Genomic DNA, 15,312 nt, shown 5'->3' on the forward strand with positions numbered 1-15,312 from the left:
TCTCTGAACCGCTACAGAGGCCTTAAGCCTTTTGTGGGGAAAACCTTTGGCCTCTGAAATAGGAAATCAATGGCAGAATTTGTGTTACTTAGGCCCTTCATAAACTTTATGGATCCCTGCGTGGAGGCGGTGGAGAAGATGATGGAGGTGATGGCGGAGGTAGGAAAGGTCGTGTTGGAGGCGAAGGATGAGGGCGAGGGCGAGGTGGTGACAGGATAGAAGTAGGTGTGAACATCACGGTTAAGGTGGAAAGCGTGATGTAGTCGGAGGTGGTGGAGGACGAGGTGGATGGAGGTTATGGATTTGATGGATGTGGTGGAGATGGTGGCCTTGGAGGAGGTGACGGAGGTGGAGGTACAGAGGGTGGGAGGTGTCCGTTTGACAATGGGTACAAATGAGTGAGTGGATCAATCACTTCAATATTTGATGCAAGAAGAAAATATGTTTTATGAGTTGAGATCATTTCTGGGAATTAGCAATAAAACCCAAAGAACCTAGGACCCCCAAGGCAGGAGCAGGAGAGGGAGGCTCAGATAATTCAGTCAACGGCCGGCTTACCCTTTGCTGTAGGGCCTGTGGAAAGAAGAAGGGAGGGCAGGAAGAGACCTCAGTGCTTGGCTAAGACCTTGCCACGACTGTTGAATTTGGGATTTGAGGCTAAGCAAAGTCTACTTTAAAAGATCATAGCACCAAGGGCAGTTGGGAAAAAAAAACCCAGGTCTGAACTTGTTCAGCTGAAACCACACGGTGGTGTGGAGCGATGGGCCGTGAAGCTGAAACGCTTATTCCTTTGTTTGCTTTTCCTAATACGAGAAAATGGATGGGAAAGACCAGAGGGCTTTCCAAACATCCGGAGCTGATACTGGTGGTTGGACTTGCTTAGTCCTTATGGAACTGAGCTATAACCACTCACTGAGCTCAGGGATGTGGTCAATAACCACGTGGGGGGTGATGACCCATCATCTCTCTGGGTTTGAGCCCTTCACACACATACTCTTCCCAAGAACCCTATAAAGTGTTGCTTATCTCCCCATTTCACACTTGGGAAAACTGAGGCCCAGACTGGGGAAGTGACTTGCCCTTCCAGCCCAGCCAGGACTCACCCCCCCTTCACTCTGAGAACATGTTCTTAACTACCAGGCTACACTGCTTTCTCTGTGATGGGCACAAAGTCTGCCTCAATTTCATGCTTTCCAAATCACTCACCATCTTACTTGCTCCTCTCAGCAGACGTGAGCCACCCAGGGTAGGTGTTATGCCCACTTGACAGACACGGAAACTGAGGTCCAGAGAGAAAAATAACTGGCCTGGGATCCTACGGTAAGTCAGGGGATTCCAGTGCTGGGATCCACACCCCCTGACATCCAGGCCCAAGTCGGAATGATGTGGAGCTCCGCATACAACTTAAGTCACCTCAGATCAAAACCACTGAAATTCAGCTCCCTGTTCCCGCCTGCCTGAAGCCTCGGCAAAGTGCAGAGCCAGCACCGAAGCTGGATGTGATCTCCAGAAACAGAGAGCGCCCAGGCTCTATGAGCTCCGCGGCCAAGCCTCCCAGACAGGCGGTAGAGCGCAGTGGTCAGGAGCCACACTGACCTGGGTGCGACCTGGGCCGGAGGGCAGGTCCCAGCCTCAGCTTCCCCATTGGTAGCTAGTATTTGCTGAGCGCTTATTTGGTGCATTCAGTAAGTCTTTTGCATATATTAGCTCATTTACTCCTCCCAACAAACAAACTCCTCCTGCCCCTGAAGTAGGCAATGTTATTACCCCTGTGTTACAGACAAGGCTACCAAGGCACAGAGAGGCTGAGGCATTCGCCCAGGGATACATAGCTAGTGAATAGTGGGGATTCCACCCTAGCTCTGGGGCTGGCTTTCTTACCCACTTCAACACACTGCTGCCCTGTCAAGGATATGATAATAGTGTCTGTTCATTAAATGAGATGAATTATCTAAAGCATTCAGGAGGGGAGAGAGGAATACAGAAGGTGCTCAAGAAATGATCATTATCATTTAAACATCTAGTACAGAGTTGGTGTTCAATAAATGCTTACAAACAAAGTACACCGGGTACTGGGGCACACACACCCCACGATCAGAGCAGGAGAGGCATGGGAGAGAGCATTTACTGAGCAGCCTCTGTATACTGCGATGGGTGAGAGGGGGGCAACAGGGGAGCCCCTGGGGAGCACGGGGAGGCAGCCTGGACCCTGCTTCCTGGCCCGGGGTGGGGGAACGATCAGGGTTTTGTTTCCCGCTGAGATGGGGGCGCTTCCATAAAGCTGGGGCCCAAGGCCGGCTACCTTCGCATCCCTCTCTGTAGCAGAGTCCCCCTGGTTTCCCGGTTTCCACGAGGAGCAGCTCTATGCCTTTTGTCTCCGGGGATAAAATGCATGTTATGAAAACGGAAATGACCCCGGCCCTGCAGCCTCTTTGTGCTTTTGGACCGCTCACCCCACAACGCCATGGCTGCGACATCATCAGCTTCAGGGCTTATCTCCCCCTGGAAAGTAATTGAGTTGCCTTCCTGGCTCCAGGGGTGGGCAGATCTGAGCCAGACACCTGCCGGGGTGGACTCGGCTTAGCAAGGCCGCCCCTCCCTTCCTGTGCCCCAAAGACCGGGCCCTCACCCCCACCCCACTGCACACACCGGGCCAGCCACGAGCAGAGGGAGAAGCGGGGGTCCTGAAGGCCCCTGGTTTCACCAGTCACTGGCTCTGTGGCCTTGGGGCCGGGGACACTTTGCTACTGTGCACCTCAATTTTGTCCTCTGTAAAATGGGAACAATGAGACCTTTCTCTCGGGGTCATGGTGAGGATGAAAGGATGTTATTTCCCCTCTCTCTTCCCTTTCCTGTCCTTGAAGAGCTCGTGGCTTGGTCTGAGAAACGGGCCTGGGTCAGCTAACAGTGACACAGTAGAGCTAGGGGTGAAGGCAGAAGATTGAATGGGCTCATTGGGCTGGGCTTTAAAGTGGCATTTACAGGTGGAGGGGTAGGGTTGCCGTTCCAGGTGAGGGTACAGCCCGTGGGGATGGAAGAGGAGGGCAGGACTGCGGCAAGGTGAGAAGTGTGCTCTGGACAAGCTCTCCAATGGCCGGCCAAAGAGTTTGGACTTTACCCTGCTGGTGATGGGGAGCCTTAGAGTGTTTCTGGGGGGAGGGAGTGACATGGCCAGACCTGTGTTGTAGCCGGAGTGGGAGGGGAGCCAGAGGGACAACTCCGGAGGTAGGATGGCCCAAGGAGGCCGGGGCAGGGACCCCAAGAGAGATTAGGCCTAAATTTATGAATGTTCCTGACCCACGATCGCAGGGCTCAAACGCATGCTAGGAAGGCTTCCAGGAGGAGGCAAGCTTTGCTCTGCACCCTGGAAAAGAATCACACAAGCAGAGGGGAGCAGGAAAGGGTCTGCCACACAGCTGGTGGGAGTGGGAACTGGGGGTCAGTAGCCCAGTTAGGCTGATGTGTTCAGTGTGCAGGGAGGGGTGAGAGGGACAGGCAGGGGCCTCAAAAGCCTTTGTGCATCAGGCCTTTGACTCCCCAAAGAAGGGCTGAGCTCTGGGGGAGGGGAGTCTGAGGCTGGGCAGGGCCACTCGGAGTTTTTATCACCACTGGGTGGGATCCAGGGTCTGTGGAGGAAGTGACCGCCCTCTTCCGGCCAGCCATTTTTTTTCCTTCTGCTGCCCGTTTGGCTTTTTCCTGAGGCCGCATTTCCACAACGGCCCCTCCTGGCTGGCTGGGCGTGGGCATGGCTCCACCACGCACCCAGCATTAGGGGTGGCCCGGCGCTAGGCTTCCTGTCCCTCTCTGGGCAGAGGCTGATTGGAGGAAAACAGCCCTCGAGCCTTCTTCAAAACAGGAAACTGCTCTCCCTGCTTCCTGAAGGACAGGAACTGTCCCCATGGCAACCACGGGACAAAGAGGCCATGTTAACCCTTCTGAGGTCAGGCATGGCTGAGGCCCCTTCTTACCAGCCCCTCGTGGGTGTGGCACTGTACAGGTGACATCCTCCAAGTCTCACCACCATTCTGAGGGCAGGGCAGGGCAGGGCGGGGACTTCATACCCATCGGATGGATGTCAATGTGGAGTTCAACTCCGAGGGCAAAAGCGTGGCCACACCGCGAGTCGAGTGCAGCAGGGCACACGGTGGGGTCTGAGGTCACCTGTCTCCGTTGAAATCTTGGCTGTGCTGGCTGTGTACCTGGGACAGGTGACTGAACCTTCCAGCCTCAGTTTCTCTACCTGTGAAACAGGAAACGGCGCGGGGCTGTTGTGAGCGTCCGCTGAGTTCCCCGCTCGTCCAGCGCGTACTCGCTTGTGCAATGAGCTGTTCTCGGCCCTGATGGCAGCGACAGTGACACGAACGACAACCTCCTGCCTCGTGGGCTGAGTGTGTAGATGGGGGTCAGGAGGTCAATAGGCCCACATGTCCGTGCAGACCAGAGACTTGCAGGGAATGACCAGGGCTGCGGGTGGGGGACGGGAGCATTCGGGCAGCGGGGCGGCAGGTGTGCTATCTGGGGATCAGCGAGGCACAGGGGCGGGCGAGGGGGGGAGCAGAGAGCCTTTGGGTCTATCCTCAGAGCAAGGCGGAGCCAAGGAGGGTGAGGCAGGCCGGGCATGTTCTGATTCGTATGTTTAAAGATCTGCCTCTGGCTGTGCGGACACGCAGAGTGACAGGGACTCTGAATGCTGTGTTTCCTGGGGGGACCTTGCCCAGGACCCTGGAGAGACCTGAGTCATGGGGAGACACCATCTGTGCTGGTGCTGGGGAGCAGGGCGGGGCGGGGAATCCATGACCTGCCCCCAGTGCTGCCACCGTTCAGGGGCCCAGCCTTTTCCTTGACGGCGCACCAGGACACACCCAGCCTCCCTCCCTCCGACGGCCGAGGGCTGCTGTGAGGAGGATGCGGTGGACGCAGCTCCCGCACTGTGGCAGAGGCTGCTCTCCTCGCTGCGGCCTCCGAGATCCCACCCTCCCTGCCTCACCACGCCCCCTCCCCACTCCATCTCCCACCACCCGGGCTCCGGCCGCACCGGCCTTCCTCTCCATCCCAGACCCTGCCCGGCTCCCTCTGGCCCCTGGGACTTGTCCTGCTCTCTAAAATGCCTTCCCAAATGCTCACGTGGCGGGGCGACCCCCTCATCCGCCAGGTCTCCACTGTCACCTCTTCTCAGAGACAACCCCACCCCTCCAGTCCCTCAGCATCCCCTCATCCCCAGTGTCGCTTCTTCACCTGCACTTACCTATACCTGAAATCGTCTCAGGATTTATCTGTTTCCCTATGTGGTGTCCATCTCCCCACCTGGTAGGACAGCTCAGGGAGGGCAGGGCGCCCGGAGCAGAGCCTGCCACACAGTGAGAGCCACTCTAATATCTGCTGCGTACCGAAGGGACGATACTGACAGAGGCCCCCCTTCCTGGGCCTTATCACCAAACCCCCGCTCACCTCCACAGCCTGAAGAGATGTGGTCTCTCGGCCAGGAAGGCAGCTCTCAAGAGGAGTTGGTTGGAGGTGAGGGGAGCAAGGGTTAAATGCCTGCCCTGTAAGGAACTAGTTTTGTTCACGAATGTTATCACTCACCAAGAACTCTGTAGGGGACTCGTGCACTGGGAGGGATGTATCATTATCCCCATTTTGCAGATGAGGTAACTGAGGCGCAGAGAAGCGAAGTCTTGAGCCTAAGACCACACGGCGGGGAGGGGGCGGAGTTGAGGGGAAACCCAGGGACCTGTGCCTTTCTCCTTAACCTTCCGCAGAGCTGAAAGGGGCCTCGCGCACAGATGAGAAAAGGTGATTGACTTTCTGAAGAATCTCCAAGGCTTTGTCAAGGCCACTGCCACCGGCCACATCATTGGGTTGACGTAGGTGAACACAAACTTCCCGGACTGAAGCACCCTCTGCGCTGGTTAAAGCGCGAACTCCAAAACCCCATTCCAGGCCCAGTGAGTTAAGCCTTCCTGAGGTCGAGGTGGAGAGTCTTCATTTTGGGAAACACGGGGCTGAGGCTCTGGAGGCCGCACTGTGAGCGGAGACTGGGCTGGGAGGAGCACAGGGATCCTTTCCAAACCAAAAGCCTGAAGTTCCAACTGGGTCGTCAGCTGAGAGCCTGTTCACTGATAATCTCAGGGTGCGGAGGAGGGTCCGAGGGGGCACGAGCACGTCCACACCCTGCCCTGCCGAGCTGGGGCAGCCCTGGGAAGGCCTGCCAGGCAGTCGATTCCAACCTCCGACCTCTGACCTCCTACCTGCTCTTGACTTACCCCAGGGACAGGGAGCTCATGTCCTCAGGGCTCTCCTCCCCTTGTGACACATCTTTGCGGAATGGGGGTGGCAATGTCACCTTCCAGGACGCACCAGCAAGGCTGGCGATTTTAAAACAGGCATTTGGATGAGCCATCAGGCCTGACTCCTGATTTATTTTCCGGAACGGAGCTCTGCCCCTCTGCCGGCTGGTGGCAGAGGGTGGGGGAGCGGCTCTGCAAGGACCATGTTAAGTAGCTTAATAAGCGCGTGTGCACCCACGCGGAGGGACCCAGAGGCAATGTGACCGCCTGTCATGGACACCATCGACTTCTGGGGTGAGCTGCCTCTACCTGAAATCCAGACACTTAGAGAAATGAATCCGACACCATGAAAACACTCAGCACCCTGGGCACCAGTACACTGCCCCACAACTGGGGGTCTCCAACCTTCTAGAAGAGGCTGCAGTCGGCACGCATGGTACCCCGCGGGAGCTGCCTCCTAGCTGCCTTCTGGCAGGGGGGCTACAGGCTGGAGCCTGATCCTCTCCAGCTCAGGGGAGCCCCTAGGGAGGGGACAGCGAGTGAGGGAGGGGACCTTCAGCACATGGTCTGACAAATTCTGATGATCTCACAGCGTGAGCTGGGGACAGAGCCTGACAGCTCAGAGTTTGGGACGAGGGTGTGGACTACACACTGGGGTTTGAGCCCCAACCCCCGCCCCATCTCCCAACCCTGAGCTCCTGGCAAGTCCTTGTCCCGCTGGGTGTCCCCCTCATTTATAAGATGGGGCATTTCTAGCACCTACCGCACGTGCCCACTAGGGGAGATGAAGTAAGATGATGACCCTGCAGTGATTAGCCCGGTGTCTGTTATGTAACATGCGCTCAGTATGTTAGATATTATTCCTAAGGATTACGAGTGAAGTATCTGGCACAAAGTAGGCCATCAGTTAGAATCTGATGCCTTTTATTGTTTGTGAAGGTCTAACCCACATGCCACTCCTCACTGACTTGAGAGTTTAACTAATTTTTAACTATTTATAAATAAAATTTGTTCACACTTTACTAATGAACAGGCAGCAGCATCCAGACTTTGCTCTGGGGTCCAGTCAAACTCTTAAAGTCCGAGGATGACTTGCCTCCCTCAGGTTGCAGACACTCCTGCCTACATAGATGTGGGCTCGGTGCCTCCTCAAACTGGTGGAGCTGTGGTGCTTGACATGTTATGTTTAATCATCACAGGCACTCTGTGTGGCAGGTATGATTATACCCATTTTACAGATGAGGAAACTGAGACCCAGAAATTTGCCTGGGAATACACAGGCAGCGAGGAGCAGACGGTTGTGATCCCAGGTCTGTTGCAACCACACGGCTGGTGCTTTTCCCATTGCACTTAACTCAGGATCTCCCCAACCAAAATGGAGATGGTTTCCCCCCAAACAGTGGCAGTCGCAGCACTGATGAGGGTTTGAGGGGTTCCCTGTGACCAGGGCACGTGTGGGGCAGGTGGTAGAGCAGTATTTGTAACCCCCGGCCTTTCCTCTGACATTCATTCCAACCCCATTTATGGGCACCCTTTTTGTGCCAAGCCTTGGAGGGAACCTGGGAGGTCAGACACACTCAGGGAGCAAGCGAAAAGCATCACAGCTAGGACCGGCCGTGCAATTGTGGGGCCAAGCGCAAAGCGAAAATGCAGTGCCTCTCGTCTAAAAATTAAGAATTCCAAATGGTGACAGTAGAACATGGGGGTTTAAACCAAGCACGGGGCCCTCCTGAGTGTGGGTCCCCATGTGGCTGTGATGGCCGCACACCCGTGAAGCTGGCCCTGTGCACACCAGCACTGCAAAAACAGCACCTCCGAGTGCCCAGCCCACAGCCTGGCACAGAGTAGGAGCCAAGTACACATTCATTGAGCAGTGAGTTCCCCCAACTCTGTGGGATGGACACCTGATCATGAATTTGCAGCTGGGAAAACTGAGGCTCAGGAAGGCTCCCGCCTCGCCGGGCCTCACCAAAGCCCAGGTCGTGGCCTCCTGCTTGGCGTGCTGGCCCACTGTTCCATGTTGACCCCAATCCTGACCTTTGTTTTCCTGATCCCAGAAAGAAGGGGTAATGTTTACCACAGGCTGAAGTTTATTTTATTTTTGTGTTTCCCAATAATTGATTCCAACAGTTCCTACAGACGTCCTGCCGAAGGAAAACATGTTTTGCTCGCTCAACCTTCGACTTCCTCGCGGCGCCAACGGTGGTGGGGGCCCACGGCCACAAGGAAAGCGTGGGGTGACTTTTCCCTTGGTTATTTTATTTTTTTTCCATCTCGCTGTCGGGGGACAACAAAACATGTTTTCCTTTTTCTCCAAAGGAAATCGGAACTTTCTTATTGACTACTTGTTGCCTAAATTTCATCTTCCTACTCCCGTGATTACCTTGGACTGGGTGAATTATGTGAGAAAACTTCAAAATAAAGGACTGTCTGTCACTTTACTGAAAGGACAACCATCACAACCAAAATTTTCATTCACATGAAGCCACTGATGCCACCGAAATTCACCTTGCCTTCCTCATCAGTGTCTGTGCATGCTCTTGAAGTGGCTTTATTATTCCAACTTCTCACATTTTCTGATAAGGTTACCTTCTTCAAAGCTCAGGGCTAGGGAAACTTACACAAATCCAATGTTCTGGTCAAGATGATGGCTGCCTGGAGTTCACTGAAGCGGATATGGGCATACGGTGTGAGGTAGGGGTCAAGGATCTTTTCTCCCCCATGTGCATATTCAACCAATCCAGCAGCATTTATTTAAAATTCATCCTCCTTATTCCACTCCACTGCAGTGTCTCCATTGTCATAAATCTGGGGTTGCCACCCATGTTGGTCTAGTTCTGGACTTTCTATTCTGTTCTCTTAGTCTAGTTGCCTATTTCTGTGCCAAGGCCACCTGTCTTAATCGATGTTGTGTCCACTGAAATAGATGATCATGGTTTGCTTAATAACTCCTCTACTACTGAACATTTAGGTTGTTTCCAATGTTTTATTTTTACGACTTGCTTGTAGTAAGTCATGGTAATAGAAATAGCAATAATAGCTGAGACAGTGTGCCAGTCTCTGCTCTAAATGCTGTCCATATATTAACTCGTTTAATCTTCACAACAAGCCTTAGAGGGAGGTGCTCTTGTGATCCCCTCTTTGAGAGACGAGGCCCTTGTGGCGCAGAGAGGGATGATGGGGCTGGAGTCTGGACCCAGGCAGGCTGGCTCTGGGACCTGCACTTTCATCCACTTCCCCCTAGAATCAGAGAGTGGATGAAAGGGGAGTGTTGAAAGGGATGAATCAAATGTAGGCTGTAATGCCTTCCTTGTCTTCTGGAATTAATGAGGTGGCCTAGTGTCTGTGGAGGCTGAGAGCCCTGGGACCCCTCCCAGGCTGCACCACTCACTGGGTGGGTGACTTTGGGCAAGTGATGACTCCTCTTTAAGCCTCGGTTTCCCTGTCCGTAAAATGGAGATACTAGATCCACTTGTCTGGGCTATCGTGGGGCTCACGGGAGGTTCCCAGTCCTGTCTTAACTGCCTTGACTGATGGTCCAGGAGCCTCAGTGGCCCCAGAGGGCTCTCCCCAAAGAAGTTTTTGATTTGCAGGCATTCTGGGCTTTCCTGTTTCCTGGAGCAGCTGACGGCATGGCTGATGGCTCCCCAGAACCTGCTTCTCGTGGCCTCTCTCTCCATTTGGAGATCTGAAGCTCTGGGCTTTCCTGACCATCAGCTCCCCGAGGTGGGTGCTCTCCTGAACACCCCTCCCCATTCATTGGGCGGCAACTCCTCCCCATTTAAGGACTGCTCTCCTGACCTGCGGGCCTGAGTAAGTGTCTGATGATATTGCCAGCCTCCTGCAGCTGGACCGTGAGCTCCGTGAGGCTGGACCTTGCCATGGCTCCGCTGACAGAACCAGGCACAGGCTCACGGTAAGCGGTATTTGCTGAATGGATGAATGAACCTTATTAAGCAGTTACCAGCCACCAACCATCCTGGTTTGCCCAGGACCAAGGAGTTTCCTGGAGGGCAGGACTTTCAGTGCTAAAACCATGGATGACTTGGTGAAAGCAGACAAGTTGCTCACCCTGAGTTACCACCGCATGGCAGGCCTTGGGTTCAGCCTTTACAGTCACTGCTGGATCTATCCTCGTGTCTTAGGTTGGGTCCCCTAGAAGCAGAGCCCAAGCCAGGGATCCAGGTGCATGTGAATTATTGACGAAGTGCTCTCAGCAGCAGTGAGGGATACGGGGAGGGCAAAGGCAAAACGCCAAGCGAGGCTGTGGTCCCGGCTGGAGACTGGCCGCGGCGCAGCTCTGGAGTGCCAAGAGCGCCACCGAGTTAGCCCCACCTTGAGGGGAGGGGGCCCTGGAGAAGGGTGGCAGCCAAGGGCAATGCCCAGGAGAGGGGCAGCAGCTGTCAGCCATTAGGAGCCATTATCACTGCAGCTGAGGGGCCGGGGGCACTGTCCTGCAACAGGGATCAGATCGTGGCACCCAGTGTCCACTGGACTTCATAACAGCCATGGAGGGAGGTCAAGTATGGGTATATCCCTAACAACTCTTTTAACCTAAAACCAGCCAGTGGAATGAAATCTGAAGTCCTTACATCAGCTGCTGGCCCCTGTCTCTCTCCTCCCGCCGTCTCACTGAACTCCCAGGCACCCTGGCCTCTTCCCTTGTCCCCGCGCACATCTTTGCCCAAGCACGGCTAGTGTCCTTGCAGTTTTCTCCCTCTCCCTTGGCCCAGCTCTCTCCCTGGCTGCCTCCTGCCCGTCATTCATGTCTCAGCTCAAATGCCACCTTCTTGGAGAGGCATGGGCACCCCATGCATATCCCCTCAACGCTGCTAGTGACTCTCCACCGGGCGACCCAGGTTATTTTCTTCCTGGCACTCGCCACTATCTGAAATGACTCTATTTATATTCTTCAATTGCTTTATGTCTGTCTCCATCTCCAAATACAAATTCTCTGAGGGCAGTGAGTCTTTCGCTTCTGTAGGGACTCAATAAATATTAGTCTAGTGAATGAGCATGTCCCCACTTTACAGATGACAAATGGAGTCTCTGAAAAGTCACAAGACTTAAATGAAAGGTCACCTGCTGCTGAGTGGCGGAACTGGAGATCAAACCGGGCAGACCACAAGGCTGGGCTCCCAACCACCAGGCTGTCCCACCTCCTTTGCCTGGTGGCCAGCCCATGATGGTGGAGATGGGGTCAGATTGTGCATCCCCGGCGTCCCAGTTCCCGGCTCAGAGCCTGGCCCGAAACATGGGCTGGCAGACGTGTGGGGAGCAGACGAGTGACAGGCCACTGATGAGAAACCCTCCTTGCCTCTTAGAAGGGGCAGCGGAGGTGGCTGTGCTCCACCTGCATTTCCTGGGGACTCGGGAGTCCCCCTAGCCATAACACCATCCTGTGATCAGAATGCACTGCGGTTCCGGGGTGGGGTGGCAGGTGCTGTCTGCTGGGTGATCAATGTGAATAATAAACTTGTAGACTTAATAAGCTCGAGTTAACTTCTCTCCCTTCAGTGACGAATGGGCTTCCCGGAGCCCATAACTCATGCTGTCAGCAAGCCTCCCTTCCCTCCGCAGCCATCCAGCCCCAGCCTGCTGTGAAACATTGCCCAGGGAAGGGGAGGGACCTGGGTGCAGCCGGGGACTTATTTATGGCCGGGAACGCAGGGCTTTCAGGGAGAAGCAGGGTCTTTCTGGGTGGTTTCTGCCTCCAGAAAGGAGATGGCTGGGGGTGAGGGAGGTGGGCGATCCATCCGCCACCAGTGGCTGGGGGACCATGGGTGACTTCTTTCCCCTCCCGGACCTCCTGTTCCTCATCCGTCAAGGAAGATAATAATAACCTGGGCTGTTCCAAGAATCAGAGATGTGATGGATATAAAAAGTGCTGGAGGGCTTCCCTGGTGGCGCAGTGGTTGAGAGTCCGCCTGCTGATGCATGGGACACGGGTTCGTGCCCTGGTCCGGGAAGATCCCACATGCCGCGGAGCAACTAGGCCCGTGAGCCGCAATTACTGAGCCTGAGCGTCTGGAGCCTGTGCTCCGCAACAAGAGAGGCCACGACAAGGAGAGGCCCGCACACCGCGATGAAGAGTGGCCCCCGCTCGCCGCAGCTAGAGAAAGCCCTCGCACAGAAACGAAGACCCAGCACAGCCAAAAATAATTAATTGATTAATTAATTAATTTAAGAAAGCGCTGGAAGTGCTGGACAGTGGGGTGGGTTTGATCACTTCTGTTTGCAAATGTGTGAAAACTTGGGGGAGAAGATCAGGTAGCTGTGAATGGAGATTGCAAAGATCCTTGACCTACACTCCCCAAAGGGCGGTCCTCGGACCAGCAGCCCCGAATCTCCTGTGGGCTTACTAGAAATGCAGACTCTTGGACCCTGCCCCAGACCTGTTGGACCTGAATCTGCGTGTTAACGAGATCCCTTGTGATTCCTGTGCATGTTTCAGGTTGGGAATCACTGGCCTAGACCAAGCATGGACCATCGGTGACTTTGGTGCTTCCATTGACCAGTCCCCTGACAAGAGCAGACATTGCTAATCAATCACAGCACTCTTGCCAGTGGAGCCTAGAAACGGCCCCAGAATCCCTTTCTGCATAGCAGCCTCTGCCACTGCTCAGAGCTGGCATGCAAGGTGGAAACTAGTTGTTGTCCTGGTCTCCCAAATCTTTAACCAGGATCAGGAAACCCAGCCCAGTCCCTTCGACACAGTTTCTGGAACCAGCACTATTCACAGAACAGGGAAGGTAGCATGAGGCACAGAAGAGGCAGATATGGGAAACTGAGGCAGGGAGAACCCACAAGGCTCAGTGAGCAGCGGGATGCCTGCTCACGTGAGGTGAGGCGTGGACACCGGAATACTCCTTGGAGGGTCTGCCAGACTCCCAGCTCGGCAGAGACGATGACCTCCTCTTATGGGCAGACCTTCATAAGAACCTCTCAAAATGGCTTTTAAGAAAAAGTATTTACTACTTAAATTATTGGAGCTATAAAAACTGACTGTGAAAGTCAGACAATACAGAAGTGACATAAAAATATAACAATCTTGCCCTTAACGATCCTCTTGCCCTGGGGTAAACAATGTTAGCAGTTTGGTGAATAGTTCTTTCCATTTTACTCTTTGCTCTTTCAAAACATGTTTACAAAAATAGATCACACCATGTACCTGACTTTGCAACTTGTTTTTTGTCCAGTGATATACACAAACACGGTTCCAGGTCCATACGTATGGCTGCCAAATATTTTATAGAATGAATGTCCCAGGATTCATTCAAGCATTGCCCTATTGATCAACACTTAGTACGTGCCTTTTTTTTTGAACAAATACCCTTGTACCTATCACCTATGTGTCTGTATGGTTTTGCTGGCTCAAAGGGCACACACATTTTAAACTTTGATAGAAACTGCAGATTACTGTCCCAAAAGACTGTGGCAACTCACACTCCCACCAGCAGTGTCAAAACTGCTTGACTGCCCCCCTCCTTGCTGGCACTGGATGTTATCAATATTTAATATTGTTTTCCAGTCTGATGGGAGAGAAATGGCATCTCACTGTTCTTTTTGTTTGTGTCTCCACCACTGCCTGAGCGCGGATCAGCTCTGCATTCATTTATTTATTGGCCATTTGCATTTCTGGAGCGAATTGCCTGATCAGAGTCTTTGCCTGTATTCCTTCCTCTATTTTTGTTGTGTATTTTTAGGCACTCTTTGTATGTGACTATTAACTCTTTGTCTCATAAGTGGTCCACCTCTGTGCCAAAAAGAACTCCACAAGAGGAAGCAAGAGGAATAAATGCAAATCCTTCATCTTGGGTGGGCACACGCGCAGTACCTTGGACAGAGGAGGCACGGCTTCTTGGCCGCTCACGGCGTCAGAAGTCGGGGGGCTCAGAGGGAGGTAACGGGGGACAGCTTCTAAAACAGCTAAATTGGGACAGAGGTGCATTCATAGAGGGAAGGGATTTAAAGTGCTGTTCCCACTTCTGGGGAAGGCATTCAGCTCTGACCCGCTGCAGAGCGGGGAGGAGGGGGCTGGAGCTCCCTTCCCATGAGTAGCTGGCCCTGCTCAGCCTGGAGCAGAGCAAGGCTGTCCCAGGACTCAAGGAGCAGATGGGCTATGGGCCCAGGGGCAGGGTAGGGGCTGGTCCCAGCTGAGAGTGAGGAGGAATTTTCTCTTTAACCCCCTATTTTTCAAATTGTATCTCAAGCACCTCCTGCTCCTTTCCCTGCTTTATCTTCTCATAGTGCTTATGATTTCTAACATGCTATAAACATTATTAATTTTGTATATTGTCTGTGTCTCCTCACTAGAATGTCAGCTACATGAGCACACACATTTTTGTCTATTTTGTTCACCACTGTGTCTCCTCCAGAAGCACTGCTATTGTTTCTCCCAGGCTGAGCCATGCACAAGTGGGTTAGGCTGATATTAGGTAGTGAGCTCCCCATTGGAAGAGGTGAGCAAGCGGAATCTGCCTGGCCACCTAGCAGGCTTTCTGTGCAGGGGATCTCAGTATTCCTCTGTGATCCTCTCATCAAGGTGAGAGCCAAAAGGGCCTCTAGAGCAATGGGAGACCCCCTGGGTCTCCCAGGACTTCGAGGGGCCTGCATGTCAGCCAGCTGGGACACCAGAGCTCTCCAACTGGGTCAGCTTCTGTTTATGTCCTCGTCCTGGCCCATCCTGAGCCTGGCCCCACCCCCGGTCAACCCCTGTCCAACCTCAACTCTCCCTGCAGCATGAGGCCCTCATGTTTTGGAAAATCGACCGGCATCACACCAGACTGAAAATATCTCAAAATATCGCTTGTGACTTCCTCCCGTTCCTGAGGCCCCCCGCCTGGGCGGGCAGCAACCTTTCCCTCGCTGTTGATTTTCAAGAAAGGCTCTTCCATCGCTGGGACACAGGGAATTTCCAGTATTTTTCTTCCTCTGCTCTTTTTTTTTTTTTTTTTTTTTTTTTTGCGGTACACGGGCCTCTCACTGTTGCGGCCTCTCCCCTTGCGGGGGACAGGGTCCCGGC

The 15,312-nt window shown here is 53.7% G+C and overlaps 1 protein-coding gene across 1 annotated transcript in view; it reads right to left on the reverse strand.

The window, feature by feature from the left end:
• The window catches only part of CUNH3orf20 (chromosome unknown C3orf20 homolog), a 98,938-nt gene that overhangs the window by 2,704 nt on the left and 80,922 nt on the right, over nucleotides 1-15,312 (reverse strand). Inside the window, exons 11-12 of the mRNA XM_007461583.1 lie at nucleotides 559-573; nucleotides 89-329 (exon numbers count right to left, since the gene is read on the reverse strand). Of these exons, the coding sequence (XP_007461645.1) occupies nucleotides 89-329; nucleotides 559-573 (256 nt within the window). The remainder of the gene's footprint in view (nucleotides 1-88; nucleotides 330-558; nucleotides 574-15,312) is intronic.

This window comes from Lipotes vexillifer, unplaced genomic scaffold (genome assembly GCF_000442215.2).
Source record: "Lipotes vexillifer unplaced genomic scaffold, Lipotes_vexillifer_v1.1 scaffold889, whole genome shotgun sequence".
Lineage (NCBI taxonomy): Eukaryota > Metazoa > Chordata > Mammalia > Artiodactyla > Lipotidae > Lipotes > Lipotes vexillifer.